General features: G+C 52.9%; 1 protein-coding gene across 1 annotated transcript in view; it reads left to right on the top strand.

Moving 5' to 3' along the window:
- Positions 1 to 600: 600 nt before the first annotated feature.
- Positions 601 to 21,288, top strand: part of mef2d (myocyte enhancer factor 2d) — a 42,962-nt gene continuing 22,274 nt past the window's right edge. The window contains 2 exon segments of the mRNA XM_078094323.1: positions 601 to 810; positions 19,284 to 19,621. Of these exon segments, the coding sequence (XP_077950449.1) occupies positions 19,568 to 19,621 (54 nt within the window). The 5' untranslated portion in view covers positions 601 to 810; positions 19,284 to 19,567.

Here is a 21,288-nt window from a genome sequence, read left to right on the forward strand (position 1 = left end):
CCACACGCGCCCCGCTGACCACGCACGTCACCGAGCGTCCGTGTCCTCAGCTCAGCGTAAACACGGTGTTCCTCCGCCTCGGCACAGAGAAGTAGGGCGCGGGTCACCGCTTGTTCAGCATCCGGTGAAAGTAAAGCAGAGAACTTAAATATGCATTAAGAACAATGAGCACCTGTAAACAAGATCAATACTAACAATAATACAACAACGTACCATTAATGCAAATAAATGCATGCCAGCACGAGACACGGTTGGTTGCTGCTGTGTAAATGTTTAAATAATTCCCTCAGTATCTACATAACATCACTCATGAATATATTTCATAACAACATTTTATTTATACATGTGTAAATAAATATTTATTTTATTTAAGTTTTATTTAAATAAAAATAACAAAAGCACCGGAAGTGGAGCCGCTGCTCTCACGGCTCCGACAGGGCGGAGGGATACAAACTCCTAACACATGATGTCGCCATCAGCCCTTCCTACTTCACAGCTCGCCTCCCTTTCCCCCGCCCCCCTCCCGCGATTCGCTCAGCGCCGGCGATCCGATTGGCCGAGGCGTCGCGCACGGCTCGCTGTCATTGGCCGCGCCGGCCCGTCGGTCAGGGACAGCCAGCCCCTCTCAGGGAGGATCAGGGCTCCATTCGCCTCAACTCAAGAGTTACCTGCCACATCAAGTAGGAAGACACGCATTTCTACTTTATTTTATCTTTTCTTTTACATTGTCCCCGCGTGGTCCTCTCGTGCCTGAACGCAACCAAAGTGCGCGTTCGAGTGTCGGTGAACAGATGTGGACGCGCTGCGCGGGTAAGTCGCTGCTGCTACGTTTCTGTTTCCTCCCGTGTGTGTGTGTGTGTGTGTGTTTGTTTGTGTCAGTGTGTTTGTGTGTGTGTGCGTGTGTGTGTGTGACAGCTGTGGCGTCCGGCTGCCGTGCTGGAGGTGCGTGCGTGTTTGTGTCGTTGTAGTAACAGAAACGGAAAGAAGCTCCGCGTGTCCGCGGGTCAAGGGCACGCGCAGCCCCGGGTTGTTCCTCAGCATCAAAGCGGAGCGCCACCTTTCCCTCCTCCGAGGCGCGCGCGCCACCGACAACGCTCCGCAAAGCTGTCAGGAGCGATTTACAGCAAGTGTCAGCCCCGCTGTGCGTGTGTGTGTGTGTGTGTGTGTGGGCGCGTGCGTGCGTGCGCGTGTGTGTATTTTTTTAATGTGATTTTACGTTCTAGTTTATTGGCAACTTTTATCGCGCCATTAATTTTAGTAAGAAATGACAGCTTTACATTGCGGTGTTTTGCACGCGCCCCCCCCCCCCTTTTTAATATAAAATACGCATATTGTACGCGTTCTTCCTCATATCCTTTAAGCTTTTGTGTCTGACAAATCTTTTTATGTCTCTTTCATGAGCCCAGTGCGACAATTGTGTCCTCGTTGGAGCGTGATTGCTTTTCTCCCGGGAGAGAGGGCCATCAAACTTCTAATTTCCTCCAACCAGAATCCATTTTGCCCGTGGAAGCAGGAGACGGGGATGAGGGGGGGGTCGTTCCCTAAGGGGCCGACAGGTGAGCGCCTCAGGTCGGTGGGGAGGGGAACCCTGAGCTCCAGCTGCTGGGCTCCTCTGTCTGGTGTCATGCACGCAGAACCTGCGCTCCTGAGGTGAAGCTGCATTCTCTGTAGTGACCAGCAGGGGGCGACTCCTCTGCTCCCATAGACGTCTATGAGGAAATGACTCTACTTCTCTGTAGTGACCAGCAGGGGGCGACTCCTCTGCTCCCATAGACGTCTATGAGGAAATGACTCTACTTCTCTGTAGTGACCAGCAGGGGGCGACTCCTCTGCTCCCATAGACGTCTATGAGGAAATGACTCTACTTCTCTGTAGTGACCAGCAGGGGGCGACTCCTCTGCTCCCATAGACGTCTATGAGGAAATGACTCTACTTCTCTGTAGTGACCAGCAGGGGGCGACTCCTCTGCTCCCATAGACGTCTATGAGGAAATGACTCTACTTCTCTGTAGTGACCAGCAGGGGGCGACTCCTCTGCTCCCATAGACGTCTATGAGGAAATGACTCTACTTCTCTGTAGTGACCAGCAGGGGGCGACTCCTCTGCTCCCATAGACGTCTATGAGGAAATGACTCTACTTCTCTGTAGTGACCAGCAGGGGGCGACTCCTCTGCTCCCATAGACGTCTATGAGGAAATGACTCTACTTCTCTGTAGTGACCAGCAGGGGGCGACTCCTCTGCTCCCATAGACGTCTATGAGAAGGTGATTCATTCCATCAGTAAACATTGTAAACACGGGTTCATGGTCTCAATCTCTGGTTCCAAGTCTTCGATACAGCATGATGCTCCTTTAGTCAAACAGACCATAAAGTAGAGGATGCTTTAGGGCGGGGCTACGCGCTGATTGACAGGTCTCCACCATGTATGGCACTTCCTGTTCATCGCTCACGGGGCCGGGTCCTCCAACGACCTGCTTGTGTCACCAGCTTTCCCGTTGCCTAGCAACCTGCTCCACCTGGCTGTTTAAAACCTGTAACCTGACACACCTAAACAATGCAGACGCACATTGTAATCTGTATTATTGTATTTCATTTGGGAAGTTCCTCACCTCTGACGCATGACGTATTTCAGGCTGACAGAAGAACATTTATTAAAATTGGTTAAACCGTGAACTTTTGGCTACAAGTAATATTGCAATCTTAAGGCAGAGGAAATCAATACAGTCAATAATGACTTGTATGCACAGACCTTCTATTTCTCTTCTTGTATAAACGAGCTAATTCAGCTGTAAAATATTTCAGAACTGTAACATAACGGAATACAGTTAGTTTATAATCCCACCAGTAAACTAAATGTTCACAAAAGAGCAGTTTGTTCTGCGTCCAGGCCGTGCACTTCCTGTCAGGACTCATCGGGTCTCTTAGCGTGTCGGATGCGTGGCGCCGGTCTACAGTCACATCGGCGCGGTGGGTGTTTTCATCGCTCGCGGTCATTCACTGTTAATCAGTCGACCAACTGACGGATGTTTTCTGCGTATCGGAGGGATCGGACAGGTCGGGTCCCAGTGGCTTGTTCACTTTTTGAATTGGGAGGATCTGGTTTATAAATCCGTTCACTCGTTTACTCCATCAGGACGTGGAGGTGCAAAGGACCTTCCTCACAGCCTCTTTGCCATTTATGACGTTATTTTGGAGACATTGAAGCATTTCTAAGGTCCACGAAGACTTCTCACCCAAAACCACCAACAAATCCACGGATTACTAGTGTCCGCTTGAATTGAGTTGAGAATTAAACGTCTTTTGTAGTCTGGATAGTAAACGAGAGACTGCAAGCAGACGTCGGTGTGAACGGCTGCGGCGTGAGAACCAAACCAAAGAGCAGCGCCGCATTAACCCGCCAGCACAGCCCCGTTACCGGAGGCCCCCTGGACACCCTGAAAGTGCGTCCCGCGACTTTGGCGATCGCTGAAATTTATACCCGTCGTCCAATCTCCACTTATCAGTTGGTGTCGTTGACCCGGGCGACGAATCGATCGACTCGGCGCCGCAGAGGGCCGAGAGGCGTCTCCTCCTTATCTTCTCCCGCTGGACAGAGACGAGGCGCCGGAAGCCTCCAAACCACAAGATGTGCGCTTTTTCCTATTTACTTATTTTCCTTTTAAAGATTGTTGTTTCTAAATGGAGCGATTCGCTACCTGCTCCCGTCTCGACGCTTCGGAGGCCTTTTTGTGTGGCGCTTTGTTCCCACGCTGAGCGAGGAGAACAGGAAGGACTCGGCCGCACAGCGGGCCTCTGCCTTCTGCCACCATGGCTGTGATTCAATCAGAGGGGGGGGGGGGGGTCTCCTTCCCCTTAATCGACGCCAAATGTGTTGTTTTTTTATTTTTTTTCACAATGAGAAGACCATCAGCCATTTAACGTGTGCGTAACGGCGTCAAGCCTCACCTCACAATCCCCCACACCCCTTACTGGGGTTCAAAATGGCCTCGCAGCCAGAGAAGCACCAGGCGGGGGCCGTGGGGGGGGGGAACCGGGCTGCTGATCACATCTACCGTTTGTTTTGTTTGGACGGGAGAAGTTCAGCGTTTTTCGCCTCGGCAGCACCGACGCCTTCCGACTCCAGCAGGACTGTGATATATTTGTGTTATATATATTATTCGTTTATTATACCTCTGTGTATATTATATATGGGCACAGTGAGTTGTACAGTGATGATACAACCGAGACCACAAACGGTAAAATGTGTCCGGAGAGAAACGAGGTTTGATGGTTCGTTCTTACACAATGTTTTGTGTCTCAGTGGAGAACTCGTTGGACGAGCTCAGCGGCTTGAATCCTGTTCTTCTGGCCGAGCGTGAGCAGCTTTTGATTTTCACACAATGAATGAGTCCAGGGAGGTTTTCTCCCACAGCACTTAACGTTAGCCTGAACCGTGTGAGGGATGGAACCACATACTCAGGCTGCCCTGCTGCTTTTAATGCACGTGATACAGATATTATTAAAGGTCAAATCATTTGTTGTTGTTTTGCACATTTCTTTTGTGCTTTTCGTTGCGTCGTACGGCTGCTTTGTGCTTCGTTTTAAATAGAAAGAGGTTTTCTTCAAATCAATGCAGCAGAAAATGTTTTTACCAAATTTCAGGGAGCGTTTTGTCGACCTGAAAGTTGATTAATTGGTACGTTATTTGCCTTTTAGAACCAATTCCTAATCTTTTAATGAGCGCCGGGTGTATTAATTGAATACGATAGTGAATACATTATGTGCATTTTATTTGGAAAATTTAGCAATTTGAACATTTTGGGCGTTTTCAACTATCTGTAGTTTTACCAAATGGTTAAATAAGAAAACCATTAGTTGTCTTCCCTCCCGGCTCTGACCCTCGGGGCCGGAGTGAAGCATTCTGGTCCGGAGGAGGCGACACGGCACCTGATTTACGCAGGAATAATCCCTTAATTGAGCCATCTTCAGCTGCCAATCTACGGGTTAAATATCAATTAAGTTAATGAGCACAAAGGGAGGGGGCGGAGTCTCTGAGGGGGGCGTGTTTATCCGCGAGGAGCGACTTCATCTTTTACACCACGGCAGATGACTGAAACCACACCAGCAAATAGCAAAAAGAAAAAACATTTATTATATTTTTCATAATTTTATTTTGCATAATTTCAAGTTAAAAAGGGCCTTTAAACATAGAAACATAATAGAATAAATGTACTTATTATGAAAGGAACATGATCCTTTCTACGCTATTTCCTTCAGTATCGTTGTCATAACAACACACGGCATCTGTTTTATTTCTTTTTGAGAGACTTTGTCTGCAGCATTTTTACATTTCTGGTTGGTTTGAAATAGAAACAGAAGAAGAGACCCGAGGGGAGCATCGTCTCTGTGGTTAGAAAGGCAAAGAAGAAAAAGAGATGCACCAATTACTGACACCTAAACTTCATCAAAAGAAAAGCCCCAAAATACAAAATCCGCCCACACCAGTTTGATTGACAGCTGATCTGAGCAGCGCAGCTACAAAGATGGAGAAAATAAAAATGAATCTTGTAGATTTCCACTGGAAATGTGACTTTTCTCTTCTTCTTTGAGGGTTAGTTACTGCCGAGCGCTTTGAAGGATGTGAACCGTAAAGCTTTCTGTGCAAACAGCGCGTCACCACGTGGGTTTATCTAAGTCACCACGTGGGTTTATCTAAGTCACCACGTGGGTTTATCTAAGTCACCACGTGGGTTTATCTAAGTCACCACGTGGGTTTATCTAAACTAGGGGAGACTTCAGACGCCTTGATTTTGATTTATGCTCCTGCTGATCCCCTTTTGGGGGGTTTAATGCTGCAATGTCTTCCTCCGACTAGATTTCACAGAATAATAACTTTCTCTCGAGGACAATGTGTGTGTGTGTGTGTGCGTGTGCGTGTTTGTGTGTCTTCTGCCGCGTTAAATCCACCATTCAATATTTAACGAACCCAGATGATTCAATCTTCAGAGGCATCACTATTTCATAGGAAGAGCTCTTAAGATGACTCGTGGATCTCATGGAATCCCAAAATCTGCTTCACTTCCCATTCTGTTTTCCTTCTTCAAGTCCTTCATCAACTCGTTTAAACGGCGGCCATGTTCCACGATAAAAGACGGCTGGATGAAAGTGGAAATCAAAATAAAACGAGTCGAGCTCGAACGCCTCATCAGTTAGTGACTTTACGTCGGTTCAGTCGTGGTCCAAAGTGCCCGTTTCACCCAGAAGAGCTCGCTCCTGATTCTGTCGCTGAACTTCATCTTCTCGCTTTAACCAGTGAAACGTGATGTGAAACATCAGCAAGTCGACTCGATGCGTCTGGGTTTCTGCTCTCAGCTTCATCCTCCCACGATAAATGATGATGATGTTTCCTTCTTCTTCTTCTAACCAACCGTCTCTTTCCACTCATCTGCGGCGTGATGATGCATTGTGGGGAAGTAGGGCAGCCGGGTGGTCCGGACTTCAGAGAGAAGTCTACTAATCGGGAAAAGGTCACCGGATGAGTGTTGGCCAAAGTGCCCTTGAGCAAGATGCTGAACTCGCACCCAGATGGGTGAGTTCTGCTCTGATGTCCCCGGTGATTTCATTACGGAACCAGCGGAGCGGCGCTCGCCACGCAGCTCGCCAGGTCTCTGCGAGGATCCGTTACGTGAAGCCCCCCCCCCCGTGTGGTGAATCCCGACGCGTTTGTTGATTCTCGCTAAAAATATCCCGTTCAGAGCACTAAATATATCCGGCCCGCCTCGCAAGAAATTGCTGGAAATAACCCGCTTTGGAGCCAGAATGGAAATCTGAGCTGACCTCGTTTCTGCGCGGAGGTACAAACAGACGAGCAAATGAGAAGCCAGTGAACGCAACGTGTGCTGCTCATCGGGGATTATGGAATCTGGTGGACTCACGGCACTTTGTCTCCGGATGTCTCACCCCGTCTCTCTTCTGTCCAGATTAACATCCCCACCAGAGAGGCCATCGGGGGCGACGCTCGCCGAATGGACCGTTATCAGTTGTAGGTGTGTGTGTGTGGTGGGGGGGTCGGGGGGGGGCAGAGGACACAATTTGCAGGATTAACCTTAAATAACGGGAGCTTTGAGCGGGAGGCCGGCCGGCTCGACCTTGACGGGGCCGCGTGTCAGAATCCACTTAGAACCAATTTAAATCCATTTAGTTCAGCTTCTGGCGTCCTTCAGCAACACGACTGTGTGTCTGAACGAGGAAGAAAAGTGAGTGAAAGGAGTGCGAATGATCCAGTGACGCGTGACGGAGTCACACTTAAAACTAGTTGTATTTATTATTATCAACTTGGTCTCATCCACACAAAGGTCAGAGGTCAAGGTCACCACCGGGTCCTCTAATGTCTTCCATTAGCAATGATTCTCCACATATTTCATCAAAAAGTCTCTATATGTTATGAAGACACAACACAACATATTATTTCATGTATTTTAGTAAAGAAAGCGATTTGACAAAACTTTGAATGAACCGTAGTTCGTTGGATGATTGACAGGCGACTCCTCAGCGTCCATTCGCACAAAGCGTCAATATTGTACATCTGATTCCACTCACGGCGTCATGTGACAAACTCACTGCTTCATAATGAATGAAAGGCTGCTGATCAGAGCAGCACAGCACTGTGTCCAGCTGCCGAACCACAACGCAAAGACAGGACGGGCCGGAGGACATGCCGGGGGACGCGGGACGGGCCGGAGGACATGTCGGGGGAGGCGGGACGGGCCGGGGGATGCAGGACGGGCCGGAGGACATGACGGGGGACGCGGGGCGGGCCGGAGGACGGGGGAAGTTGGGAAGCCGATGAAAAGCAGCGCTGCACCCACGAGACCGGGGGAAGATGGCGAGAGGAGACGTGGAGAAGCGTCTGTTTTTAGGAGCGCGCTCCTTCCTCCGCTGCATCACGCAGGGTCATCAGCAAAGACCCGCTGCTGACTCACAACACCGAGCTGTACTGTGATTACTGAGCCTGAGGAGGCAGGAGACGCCAAGGAGGCAGGAGACGCCAAGGAGGCAGGAGGAGGCAGGAGGAGGCAGGAGACGCGAAGGAGGCAGGAGGAGGCAGGAGACGCGGAGGAGGCAGGAGGAGGCAGGAGACGTGAAGGAGGCAGGAGACGCGAAGGAGGCAGGAGACGCGAAGGAGGAGTGAAGGAGGCAGGAGACGTGAAGGAGGCAGGAGACGCGAAGGAGGCAGGAGACGCGAAGGAGGCGTGAAGGAGGCAGGAGACGTGAAGGAGGCGTGAAGGAGGCAGGAGACGTGAAGGAGGCAGGAGACGTGAAGGAGGCGCTCCCTGCTGCTGGACCTCTCCGTCCTCGTACCGGAGTAAAGCTGCAGGACCAATGGGATCGGGTCTTGAGACGGGGAGACCTTCCTCCACAGCGGGGGGCCAACGGGGTTACCCTGGCGTGAGGGCAGGGGCTGCTTCACCGGCGCTTCAGCTGAAGTAGCAAAGCAGCTCTCACCTCGTACTCGCTCTACTCTCCCTCCTGCTTCTCTTTCCACTTGAGGTCTGACATTTTCTTACTCTTCATCATCAACTTCTAGCCTCCCCCCCGGCTCTCTACGGTCCCGCCTCCCCCTCAGAGTCCTCCCACACCTCTCTCGCACTTCCAGCGGAGAGGTTAAGGCCTCATTTGAATACGCACGAATCTACATCGACCTCCTTCCTTCGCTGTGGGAGGGAGGGGGGGGGGCGCTGTGCTGTGGGACCATCTGCGCGGCGCTCACTCCGTTAGCCACGAGCTAACGTGGAGAAGCAGCTTCTTCCTCCGCTGTACAGTAGCCATTTCTGATGCAGTGAGGAAGAAGAGTCTGCTTGTGTGACGTTGCCGTGACGCCGGGAACTCGCGTGTCCACCCGTTACCGTGTCCACCCGTTACCGTGTCCACCCGTTACCGCGATGGCGCCTCTGCGTTTTCCTTTTTGAATCCGTCGGCTCACTGAGGCGACTCCAGAGGTTCTGATGCTGCTCGGCGTTCCTCTCCGCAGGAGGCACATGTGTGCGGAGAACGTGCGCTGACACCTCGACCTCCTTTTGAATCCGTTTCTCTCGGCCCCGAATTTCCTTCTGACTCTCTGCGTCAGTGCCGGCGTTAGATAACGCTCTATTTGATGGCGTTCAATGGCTGACTCGTTCCTCACCTCTCGCCCGGGCCTCTCCAGCCCACACGCGCTGCCACGAAAAGCAAACGCACACAGACATCCGCCCACGCACACACACACACACACACACACACAGGATTCTGGCAGTTGTTTGTGTTATTGAACTGATCACATTGCAGCTGGAACACCACCAGGCTGCCGCTCTCAAGGAAGGCAAAGGGGGAGAGGGGGGAGGGTGGGGGGGGATGAGCTTACGTTAAAAGGTTTATGCACAGCGCTCAGCGGCGGAGTTACTGAACTGTGGAGTTCAATAGGATGCGATTAAAGCAACGGCTCTGTGGAATACAACGTTTATTATGATAGAATCACAACTTGAAGTCCTGCGTCTGTGGCACACGGTGCCTTCAAGGGCCGTCGGAAAGACGGGATGTGACGTCAATGCCGGATTTAAAGTAAAAACAGCAGATCACTGATATTAAAAGTCTGCACCAGAAGGTCGGACTTCTTTTCTGCTCCGCTTTGCCCACCCAGCGAGAATTCACCACCCACAGATGTGTTGTTTTTTACCCCCCCTCCCCACCCCCCCCACATGTTTCCTCATCCAATCCCAAAAAGTGCTGCGCCTTCAAATCCGCTCTCAGCTTTGCGCTTTCTTTTTTTTTTTACAAACCGCCCTGAACATCCCGCGCTCTACGGGTCACTTCTCTGGGGGGGGGGGGGGGGGGGGTCGGCTCGCCTCGCCTCACAATGGCGTTTGGAAGAGGGGGCGTCTCTGAATTCTGAATTCTGCCCTTTCCAGCCTCCCATCAGAATCCTCGCCGTGTTTTTAGCCGCCGTTCTGGTCTGGCGTGGCGCCTGTTGTGAGCCGGACGCAACACGCAACACGCATGTACACACTCACGTGCACACCGACGGGACATAACAACCTGTGTGTGTTTAGTGGGTACAGTATGAAGGAGGCCTTTCACAGAGGACAATTCCTCTGGAGTCACAACAGGTGTGTGTGTGTGTGTGTGGGGGGGGGGGATTATGAGCATGGCACTAAGGGGAGGGGGGGGGGGCAGAGGGGGGCAGAGGGCTTATGGAGGGTCCCCTCTGCCCCACCTGTAGCCTGTCAGCTGTTGTAAGCCTGTTAAAACGTCAGCTGTTTCTGAGTGTGTTTGTCAATGTCAGAGAGCCTGTGGAGGTTTTTGGGGGGGACGGGGGGCGGGTGAGGGGGGGAGGGAGGGGGGGGGCACTCACTGCCCCGCTGCACATGATGCCTGTGGGCATTTTGTTTTCCGGTGCCGTCTCCTTCCTGCAGACAGAAGCAACACAGCAGAAAGACGCCTTCACTGCCCGGCGAGCTGCATCAGTCTGAGCGAGCAGCTCTGAAGCGCCTCTGCGTTCCTCAGCGAGGACCAACGCCTGTGTGTTTGAACGCGCTCTCCAACCCCAAGCGGCTGTTGGGGAGATTTCTCTCTTGAATCTGAGATCAGAGAGCTCGCGGTGCTTCTATCAGCAAACAAGATGAAGCGTACGTTGGCAGCGTTTGTGCAGAAAATAGATCCTTCACCCCGACTGACGGGTCTCTGCCGGAGACGCTCACGCCACGTCCACGTCCTCCTCCGTGCCCACGTGGCCGCTTCCCCTTGGCTGCTTGTCGCTGAAGTGGCGACGACTACGTCGCCGTGACCGGGACATAATCCCGTCTGCATCTGGCTTTAAAAAGGACTTCAACCAGAAACCTGCCCACTCTGTTTATACTCAGAGAAATACGACTCGTCCTTTTGGCCACGGCAGGATTTTTCCAACACTACTTCAAACCAGAACGTCAATTTAATGAAAAAAAATCACCTTTTCCTCCTCCCCAATCCAAACAGAGCGAGATCTACCCGGATGGATCTGTTTTCTTGGTGCGTAAGCTAAACGTCGCCGTGTGATTCATGCCTTTTAATTTACTTGATGGATTCAAATATAATAACAGCAGCACACACAGAGCGTTGATTAGAACGCAGCGGGAGAAGCGCCGACGTTACACCGCCGCAGCTTAGATCCCTGCTGGGGGGCTGCGTGGGCCGTTGTGCTGGGTTGTGGCGTGGCGTGGCGTGGCGTGGCGTGGGGGGGGCAGGCAGTGGAAGGGAACAGGTTGCTGCGTCTGCTCCGGCTCGTCATGCCGCTCTCGACCTTTGACCTTTGGGCTGTGACAGCTCGGGGGGGCTGAGAGGTGCCGCTTGTCTCTAGAGTGTCACTACTTTTATGATTATTTCTATGAAAACAACCCCCCCCCATCGGATCAATCAGACTTGTTACTTCTGAGTAAGTATTATTGTTTATTTATTCGATTGTAGTTTCATCGATAAGCTTCTTTGTTTATCTGCTTGGAGATGCGTTGAGAAGGTACACAGGACATAGTATCTCTTATCATCTCTTATCTCTTTTACGTTGCTTTGAAAACATCATCAAACAGCTGAATTTATTTCGCCAAAAACAACATTTTACTAGATGACGCTGAGATTTACCGGCCGTCCTTGAACAGAGCGCGAAGGCATCCCCCATGTATTCCTCCCTAGTTAGCTGTTAGCTCAGGTGCTGCTAACCTTAACTATCTTAGCACAGATTGGTAGATTATCAGGGACTATGAATCATAATAAACATGATCATGTAAATCATAAGTTCCTTATTGGTCATTATTGATTCTTTGGGTATTTATTTCTATCTTTTATCTCAAAATGCGACATAATACAATTTACTCATTGATATTAAACGATGAACACATTTATTGACATTCTCCTGAAGCAGTTTGGCTCTGATTATTGTATCATGGAAATGGGGACATGGCAATTTCAAAATAAAGGCACAACTTGTTAAACTCTTACTAATCCAACCTTCTTTAATATTACTGAAGACGTCTACGTACAGTTACAGATGAGTTACGCGGCAGATGATGGTGGATCTGTATTTTCTATTATTCTTTAATGCACTTTACGTGGACTAACCCCACGGATGAGCTGTTCCTCCCCGGGGGGCCTCCGGAGCCGGCCCACCTCTCGCCCCATGCGTTTGTTCAGCTTCCACGCTGCTCCTTGCAACAGAAATACACTCGCCTCTGTTTGTGACCCGCTGTGATTCTGTCGCTCTCAGAGAAATTTAGAGTCATTTGTCACTAAGATTTTGAGAAGGAATTTTATTTTGAAAAGCCCGTTGAAGGAAACATTATTACAAACAGAAGCATGAGGTCGTGTCGGTTTGTTGGTGGTGCACATGTTTCCCAGCTTGACGCAAGGAGTTGATACCCCCCCCCCCCCTTTAACACGGCGTGCTCGATGGCTCCACGGCCTCCCCGCTTCCCACACCCCTCTGGAGATTTCAAGGTCGCTGAAGGTCGGGGGGCTGGAGACTCATTCCTTGGGAAGCGAGAGCAACAAAACGGTCACAGGCGGCGAATCTCCTCCTTTTAAAGACCCCCCGTTGCCCCCCCCCCCCACACACACACATCTAACTGTATCTCACCGAGGATCTGTGCGTGTTTGGTTATTACTTAGCAGCAGACTACAGCGCCGGGGGAGGGGCCACGAGACATCGCCGGTTTGCTGAACACTCTGACAGCTGAGCACGCAAAGTGTATATCTGTGTGGTGCTGTGTGTACATGTCAGGGTGGGGGGGCTTTCAAGGGTCCGGTGGAACAAAAGGCATGTAGGCAGCTGCCTGCCAGCAGCTCATGGTCCAAATGGAGGACGAACACTCGCGCACGTGCACGAGGGACCGCGTGGCGTGCTACGAGCGTCTGACACACACACACACACACACACACACACACACACACACACACACACACACACACACACACACACAGTCAGTGACTGCAAGCTGTCTCTGCTCATCATGTTCACACCACATGTCTGCTGCTCACAGTCTCAGCGTTTGATGAAACCTGATGAAATAATGAAGAGAATGTCAATTAAAGGGACTTCAAACCGAGGACTCGACTTCCTCTTTAAACGCGTTCGATGTTCAAGCAGCGGTCGGTTCACGACGATATGAAGCACAAGAGCAGAAATTACTTTGTTTAATAAATGATCATTAAAAGTTTTCATCATTCATTCGAAACATCTACGGAGCTTTTCTCAGCTCCTCACCAGGCTGAACATGATCGGTACCATTAGTCACCTTAAGGAGAAATCCGCCTTTAAAGGAAAATGATTCTGTTCGTTTTGTCAGAGAAACGAACTCATTTCCACGTGTAGTTTAAGAGCTTAAAGGCGTAAACAAAGAGTCAACGGGGACACTGATGAATTGGTGGCAGTTGCTGAAGGCATATTCGGGCAAAGGGTGACCTGGGAGGGGTTTACTTGACGAGAAGCAGCAGGCAGCAGAGGGTAGGGGGGGGTCCAGGGGGAGGGGGGGGGGGGCTAGTTGGGGGCGTCCGGGTGGAGGCGTCCGGGTGGAGGCGTTCCCACCAGCAGTCGCCCCTCCAGCAGCAGCCGATGGCACACGTGCTCCGTGATCTCTCCCTCGGACTATCCTCAGACTGAGCTGCGTCCTGCGTCCCGCGTCCCGGCGTCTTCACTCTCTCAACGGTAAGACCGGCCGGACCTCGGCGGCGCTGAGGCCGCGTTTCTGGTGGAACGGGTTTGAGTGGCTTCGGGCTGCGATCGAGAGGGAGGAGGAGGATCCTGCTCTTCAGCTTCCTACAGGTTTCATATCGGCCCAAATGTGTGTCAGAGCCTTCTAATCAGCCCGCAAAGCCATGAGGGGGGGGGGGGGGGTAGTATGTAGGAGGGGGGGGCTTCACCGCCGGCGCCACTGAGGACTTCAGGAAGTAGATAGCGAGCAGTGCGACACGACTTGTGTGCCCTGTTCTCCGTCACCAGCCGCCGAGCTGACACCTTGTTGCCCCCCAGAAGGGACAGCAGAGTGTGTGTGGGGGGCTCTGCTGGTAAAGGTCTACGCTGGTAAAGGTCTACGCTGGTAAAGGTCTCTGCTGGTAAAGGTCTACGCTGGTAAAGGTCTCTGCTGGTAAAGGTCTACGCTGGTAAAGGTCTTTGCTGGTAAAGGTCTCTGCTGGTAAAGGTCTCTGCTGGTAAAGGTCTGCTGGTAAAGGTCTCTGCTGGTAAAGGTCTCTGCTGGTAAAGGTCTACGCTGGTAAAGGGCTACGCTGGTAAAGGGCTACGCTGGTAAAGGGCTACGCTGGTAAAGGTCTCTGCTGGTAAAGGTCTCTGCTGGTAAAGGTCTACGCTGGTAAAGGGCTACGCTGGTAAAGGGCTACGCTGGTAAAGGGCTACGCTGGTAAAGGTCTCTGCTGGTAAAGGGCTACGCTGGTAAAGGGCTACGCTGGTAAAGGTCTACGCTGGTAAAGGGCTACGCTGGTAAAGGGCTACGCTGGTAAAGGTCTCTGCTGGTAAAGGGCTACGCTGGTAAAGGGCTACGCTGGTAAAGGTCTACGCTGGTAAAGGTCTACGCTGGTAAAAGTCTACGTAGCTGGTGCCGTCCTGCGGCTCACACCGTCCCCCCCGTCGCGTCCCTTCGGCGTCCTTGACTCGCTCCTCGTGTCCTCGCGTGGCGGCGGCTGCAGTCGCGCTGCTCATTGTTGTTGTTTTTGGGACACATGGTCCTACAGGTGCTCCGCCTCCTCCTCCGTCCCGGCTGATGACTCATGACGCTGCAAATAGAGCCGCGTCCTGGTTGCTTTTCTTTTTTTTAAAGCAGAAGCCGTCTCTTTTACCTCTGGTGAAAATAAACAGGCTCCATGTGAGAGATCCGACCCGACCGGCTCACCGATAAGGCGCCCGGGCCGGTGGAGGAGCAGCTCCGCCCTCCTCCGTCACATGGACGTCATCCCGGGTGGCATTTTTCTCTTTCTTCTTCTTCTTCTTCTTTTGTTCACTGCATCGCGTTACTGCTCAAGTCGTCTTTGAAGATGTGTATTAAAGGACCAAATGCCGGCCGTTTAGGGGCCTGGTCGCTGAAGCCTGCAGCTGCTGCTGGGAGTGAACCTGTGGCCTTTTTACAGGACAGTCTGTGAAAACACAAGGCCGCCGTCAAGACCCGACAGCTGTCCCCCCCCCACCCCCCCACCTCGACGGAGTGCTGGAATGGAATCGAGTGGCAATCCAAAGTGTTCAGCGGCGTTTATGTTTTCTCTTTAAATGATACGAAGCTCCAAAGCTGAAGCTCAGCCTGAGATTAGTATAATATTATGTTTACTTCAGCCACACGGTTCCATACAAATAAACACAAGAGCTGCCAAGTCACAACCAGGAATCAGCACCATCAGTTCCGTCTACATAGTTTCAGGAAGTCCTGAAATGAGATTCCACATGAACATTGATCTCATTTCTCTTCCGTTGTTCAATCTTCAGTTCTGAGCTCAAACTGTTTTCCTCTTTTATCAGAGACGTCTGCTTCGTGTGCTCGTATATTTAATGTGTTCGTGACGGCTCCGTGTCCTCTGATGTCAGCGGTCTGTGGTAAACAGAGACGTCCTTTCACCCCCCCACCTCCCCGGGTCCTGGGTGTGTCCCCGAGGCAACCCGACAGGTCCGACCGCACGGTCCTCTCAGCACGTCGACGGCTGTGGTGTTCAACGTGTGTGTCGGTGCTGCCCCCCCCCCCCCCAACCCATCGGCCCCAACTCCTCAGAAGTGCTGCCCTAGCACTGCTTCAGCCCCCCTCCCCCTCCCTCCCTCCAGCTCTCCAAAGACTCCCCCATGATTGGCTTAACAGGAGGAGGGGCAGATCATATTCCACTGGCGGAGATATTAGGCCAGAAGCTCCTCCCCCTCCTCCACCACCCGTCACACTGACTCCACCTGATGATGACGAACTCGGTGGGCCTCAGTGAGGAACCCGCTGGGCCTCAGGGAGGATCCTGCTGGGCCTCAGGGAAGAACTCGGTGGGCCTCAGGGAGGAACCCGGTGGGCCTCAGGGAAGAACTCGGTGGGCCTCAGGGAGGAACCCGCCGGGCCTCAGGGAAGAACTCGGTGGGCCTCAGGGAGGAACCCGGTGGGCCTCAGGGAGGAACCCGCCGGGCCTCAGGGAAGAACCCGGTGGGCCTCAGTGAGGAACCCGGTGGGCCTCAGGGAGGAACCCGCCGGGCCTCAGGGAGGAACCCGCCGGGCCTCAGGGAGGAACCCGCCGGGCCTCAGGGAAGAACCCGGTGGGCCTCAGTGAGGAACCCGGTGGGCCTCAAGGAGGAACCCGCCGGGCCTCAGGGAGGAACCCGCCGGGCCTCAGGGAAGAACCCGGTGGGCCTCAGGGAGGAACCCGCCAGGCCTCAGGGAGGAACCCGGTGGGCCTCAGGGGTTCGGTGGCTGTGGTGAAGTGGCGTGACTGAAGGCTTCCCGGAAACACGCGGCAACAGGGTATAAATATCCTGCAGCTGGCTGGACGCCCTCAAGGTTGGGCCACAAACGGAGCCTCGCCGGGTCAGATGACGGAATTTAGAACCCCCCCCGGAGTCCATCAGGCCGCTCCTCCCTCTAAAGCCTGATTCATGCAAACTGTTTGCCTGGACGCCGGCGGGTGAACTGGTATTAATGCCTCTGTGGCGAAGTTCATGGAGTCTAGAAAAAGTCCATCATTTACATTAATAATAATATTAAAGTCATTGAACACTAACGTTGTAGCTACGGAGCGTAGCTGCTACTTCTAGCTGCTAATCGGCGGCGTTTTCTGTATAAAACAGCATTTAAAAGTACCCGTTTTCCTAAGCAGCCACACGTGGTGGAGGTCGTTGGGATCAAACTGGGGGCCATGTTGGTCTGGTTTCCCTCGGCCTGCTGCTGGGATCTCGTGACAACGTCATTTGTCGTCTTTGTGTTTCGGCCCATCGCGCCACCGCGGCCCGAAAGTGACCGCTTGACTGATGAATGTATATTTGTGGAATATCAACCCCCCCGCCCCCCCCCCCACTTCAGACAGGCAGATCCGTCATGTTGATGACCCTCCTGCAGAGGCGAGGACTCCAGCAGAAACCTCCTCCCCAGGACCAGCTTCTCATCAACACGACTGGCAAAGACACGGCGACACACAACCTCTCGGCATTTGTTGGCCCCCGTCGGTCCGACATGCTTCCGAGCTTTGGGGATTTATTTAGGAGCAGCTGATGCATTCAATAACAAAACGTTTGCTCGGACTGTGGCCCGAGGCCCCCGTCGTTCCCGTGTTTGGCTGAAATCAGATTTCGTGCTCCGTTAATTCTCGTCTCATTAAACGTGTTCAAAGCTCACGTCCAGTGACTCAGCTCCTCTGGAGCAGCTGAACCGAACACAAGTACTTTCCCTCCTTCCAACTCAGAAGAGCTTCCTCCATCTACTCTACTGCTGGTGAGCAGACGGGGGCCCTGGTGGGGCCTCCGCTCCGTGCTGGTAGACCCGTCCCGGTTGCAGTGGTGCTGCTGATCCCACACACCTAGCAGCCCCCCCACTGTTATCTGCTGCTCTGCCTCTGTAGAGAGGAACACGCACACGCACACGCTAAGGCCTGGCGTTGATGGTGCGAGCGCGCTGAAAACGCTCCTCAATCTTTTCACCAAGATGGCCGACACGGCAGCCAGCAGCTGACGGCGTATTCGTGTGGCAGATCTGTGCTGGCCGTGTATTTATGTCTCATATCATATAGGGGGGGTCAGTAGGTCACCAGTTCACCAGCTTGTTTTTGTGTGGGGGGGGGGGGCCTCTCACAGACCGGAGACACTGGGGACCCACGTCGACCTCCTCATTGCGAATGAATGCAGAGAAGCACAACGCCGGCACGCCGCTGGGGGGGTCGGGGGGCGAAACCCAAGTTTATCTGCAGCAACAGATGAGTCAGGAATAATGACGCCATGCAACGCTCTAATGCACTAATCTTTGATGCATGCTTCCCCGTGGCGGTGACCCGGCGTGCCCCCTCCAGGGCTCAGCGGACGCCTCGCTGCCGCCGTTTCTTCGCACACCGTTTCCAGTTGTGGCCAAGATTTGCTAAGGACAACACACGGCTCGTTATCTTTCAGCCAATTGATGCGGCCTTCACATCTCTTCTACTGGCCGAGTGACGGGGGGCTCATGCAGGGCGTGGGGGGGGGCACCTGCTTCCCGCAGAGAGGAGCACTAATGAGGATCCACGTAGGATCCCTCTCGTTAAAGGCGCGCCAGTAGAAGGGGAGCGTGGAACCAGATGTTAGCGACGCTGATGGTTCCTGTACGATGTTTTCCATCAGTGCATAATTCATCAGCAGCTCACCGCCTCCACTCAGCACCGCGTCACCACGGAGCGCCTCGCTTCTTCTTCTGCTGCTGGGGCGTCTGTCACGCAGGGCAGATGCTGCAGCTGTGTAAGGCCGCCACCTTTGTGCTCCCACTGCTGTGTGTGTGTATTTATATAATGTGCTATTATTAAAGGCTGAACTGCAAATAGTCGGATGGGGGCCTGAAACGGTCATCGCCTCTGTGGCCGCTCCCCTTCTCATTCATTCATGAGTTTGCATGAATTTGCAGAACCCCCCCCCCCCCTTTTTAAAGACTATAATAAACGTACCCGTATTCTGTTTGTGCTCGGGCGCTGTGGCTCATGTCAGGGCATCATTTCACGGATAGTTAGACGGGCGGCTGACTTGGACACGCCTCCTAACGCTGCTCGTCTTTCCCCGCGTGGGACGAACGACCATCTCTGGGTTCAGTTAATACGCCGTGATGCCGTTACTCCCATCAAACGCAGGCCGATGGCCGCTCGCCCTGCTTCACCGAGTCACCGCTTCCTTGTGAGGGTCGTCCGCGTGGAATCCATCCGGCGCGTCGTTAGCCCGGTTAGCACCCGGTTCTGATGGCGTTCCGGGGGGGGGGGGGGGGGGGGGGGATGTGAGGAACCCACAGTCTCTTTGCCTTCGATTTTTTGGATTCATGGTTTCAGCCAGGTTGCCGCGGGCGACCAGCAGATCAGTGATGTGGCGGTGATGCCTCTAATGAAGCTGACACAGCACAGCCTCCCTCCTCGCGGGCCCCCGAGGGCCTCCTCCTCCCCCCCCGACATTACCTCACATTACAATGTGCTTCCGATTTCCGACGGCGCCTCCAAAGCGTCGCTGCATCATTTGTTCTCTGGTTGCATACGAGGGGTCGTGTTTGCAGTGCACAAACAAGGCGTCTCTCACCCTTTCTCCCCCCTCAGGCCTAATGAACGCCTCTGTTTTTTCTGCAGGAGCGGCCCAGCTGAGGTGAAGGGGAGGGCAGAGTGCGGATGACCTGCCCACCGGAAACGGGACCATGATCTGAAGACGGCGCCGCCGAACACAAAACGTCTTTCTCCTTTTTTATTTTTTTCCCCATTGGTGATTTTTTCCCGTCGTTGATCTCCGGCGCGACAGAGCGGAAGCGAGCGAGAGACACGCCACATTCCTCAGGAGGAAGAGACACAGCGACGAGCCATCCGTGACCTCTGACCTCGCCGCTCCCCCTCCACCCTCCCGCCGCCGCACCGGAAACATGGGGAGGAAAAAGATTCAGATCCAGAGGATCACAGACGAGCGCAACAGACAGGTTAGCAGCGATTACGCGTGAATGTGTAATAACCTCCTGATGAGCAGCAATAAGCGATCAAAGCTCCAGTTTCATCATGACCTCGTTCAATGCCACTTAATTGCCCACAATGCATCTGGATCCCACAAGCCCCCTTGTCTGTCCTCACATGTCCCATGTAGCAGTTCCCCACCAACCGTACGACAGCATCGTGTTATGTGAGACAAGACAGGAGGGACAGACAAGGTGTCCTGGTGAATGAGACCAGGCAGAGGGACAGGGACAGAGACAGAGGGGGGTGGGGGGGACAGGAGGACGCAGAAACGGTCTCGGTTTGTTTCCAGGAAGCAGAGCGAGTGGAGCTGCAGGCTGCAGGAGAACGGTATTCATCAAGCACACAATTGGACAAAAAGGAGGCGGGTGGAGGGGGTGGAGGGGGTGGAGGAGGGGGGGCAGGATGGCGGTTGGTGGAGCCGGCGTGTGGAGTCGGTTTGGTCCGGTCTGACCAGAGGAACCGATGGTTTCCCCATGGAGGCGATGACACGCTTCATGTTCCAGGTTGTCTTTCCGTGTCGTTCGCGGCACACACACTTTTATCCTCGTGTCACCAGAGCGACGGCGCTTTGTTTGAAGTGAACATTAAGACTCAGAGACACGTGTGTGTGTGTGTGTGTCTTGGATACATATATATATATACATATGATATATATCCAGCAGCGTGCATGCGGCCCGTCACCCTCCTACGTGTGGATTCAGAGAGGCTGCAATAAGCTCCACAGAATCCACGGCGCTCAGAGGGTGGAAGCATGACATGCAGACAAAGGGACGCGGGGACCAGAACGCACAATGTTTGCATGCATGGGAGGGATTGTGTGTGTGTGTGTGTGACACATTAAAGATAACGGAACATTTTCTCAGGGTTTCTTCCAGAATGTGATTCAACGTTGAGTAAAAGGCGACATCCAGCACAAAAGCCCTCAGCGCTTCACACGGTGGTTTCTTCTTTTTCTTTTTAAAAAGTTCAGCCGGTTTTCTGGTGAGAAGATGTCAGCTGACAGGTGGACAGTGAGGATGAACAGCAGCTCTCAGGAAAGATGGTTAGCAGCACAGCTAGCTTCATGAGGTGTTTCTGAGGTTACTCTGTGCGTTGTGTCTATATGGATCCACCCATCTATTCATCTAGAGGATCCATCCTGCACAGTTGCCTTAGAAACGCCCCGGCTGTCACGTGACGTCTCCGAGGCCCCTGAAATAACTTAATAATAACTTGTTTGACTGAGTTTTACAGCTGGTAGCGATTCTTCCATTACGGCTCCTCCCACAATATTTAACCGTGTGATCGACACGCAACAAACACGCCCACAAAGGTAAAAGTTTCACCCACGATGGCGACTGCAAAGTGACCCTGAACGTCTGGGGGGAGGGAGGAGGAGGAGGAGGAGGAGGGGGAGGAGGCACAGGAAGCAGTTGTCGCTGGTGGTTTCCTCACCCATCTGCCACTCAACCCCGCCAAGACACACAGGCACAGATGACCCCCCCCCCTGCCCCCCCTTATCTGTCTCTCCTCACCGAGGAGGTCTTATTCTTCAGTTGCCATTGGTTACCTGGCAACTCTGTCCTTAATGTCAATTACCTCCAGCTTGTTTATCCCTTTGTGGCAGATGTGAGGGATGGAGACTGAGACATAG

This window comes from Gasterosteus aculeatus, chromosome 20 (assembly GCF_964276395.1).
Source record: "Gasterosteus aculeatus chromosome 20, fGasAcu3.hap1.1, whole genome shotgun sequence".
Lineage (NCBI taxonomy): Eukaryota > Metazoa > Chordata > Actinopteri > Perciformes > Gasterosteidae > Gasterosteus > Gasterosteus aculeatus.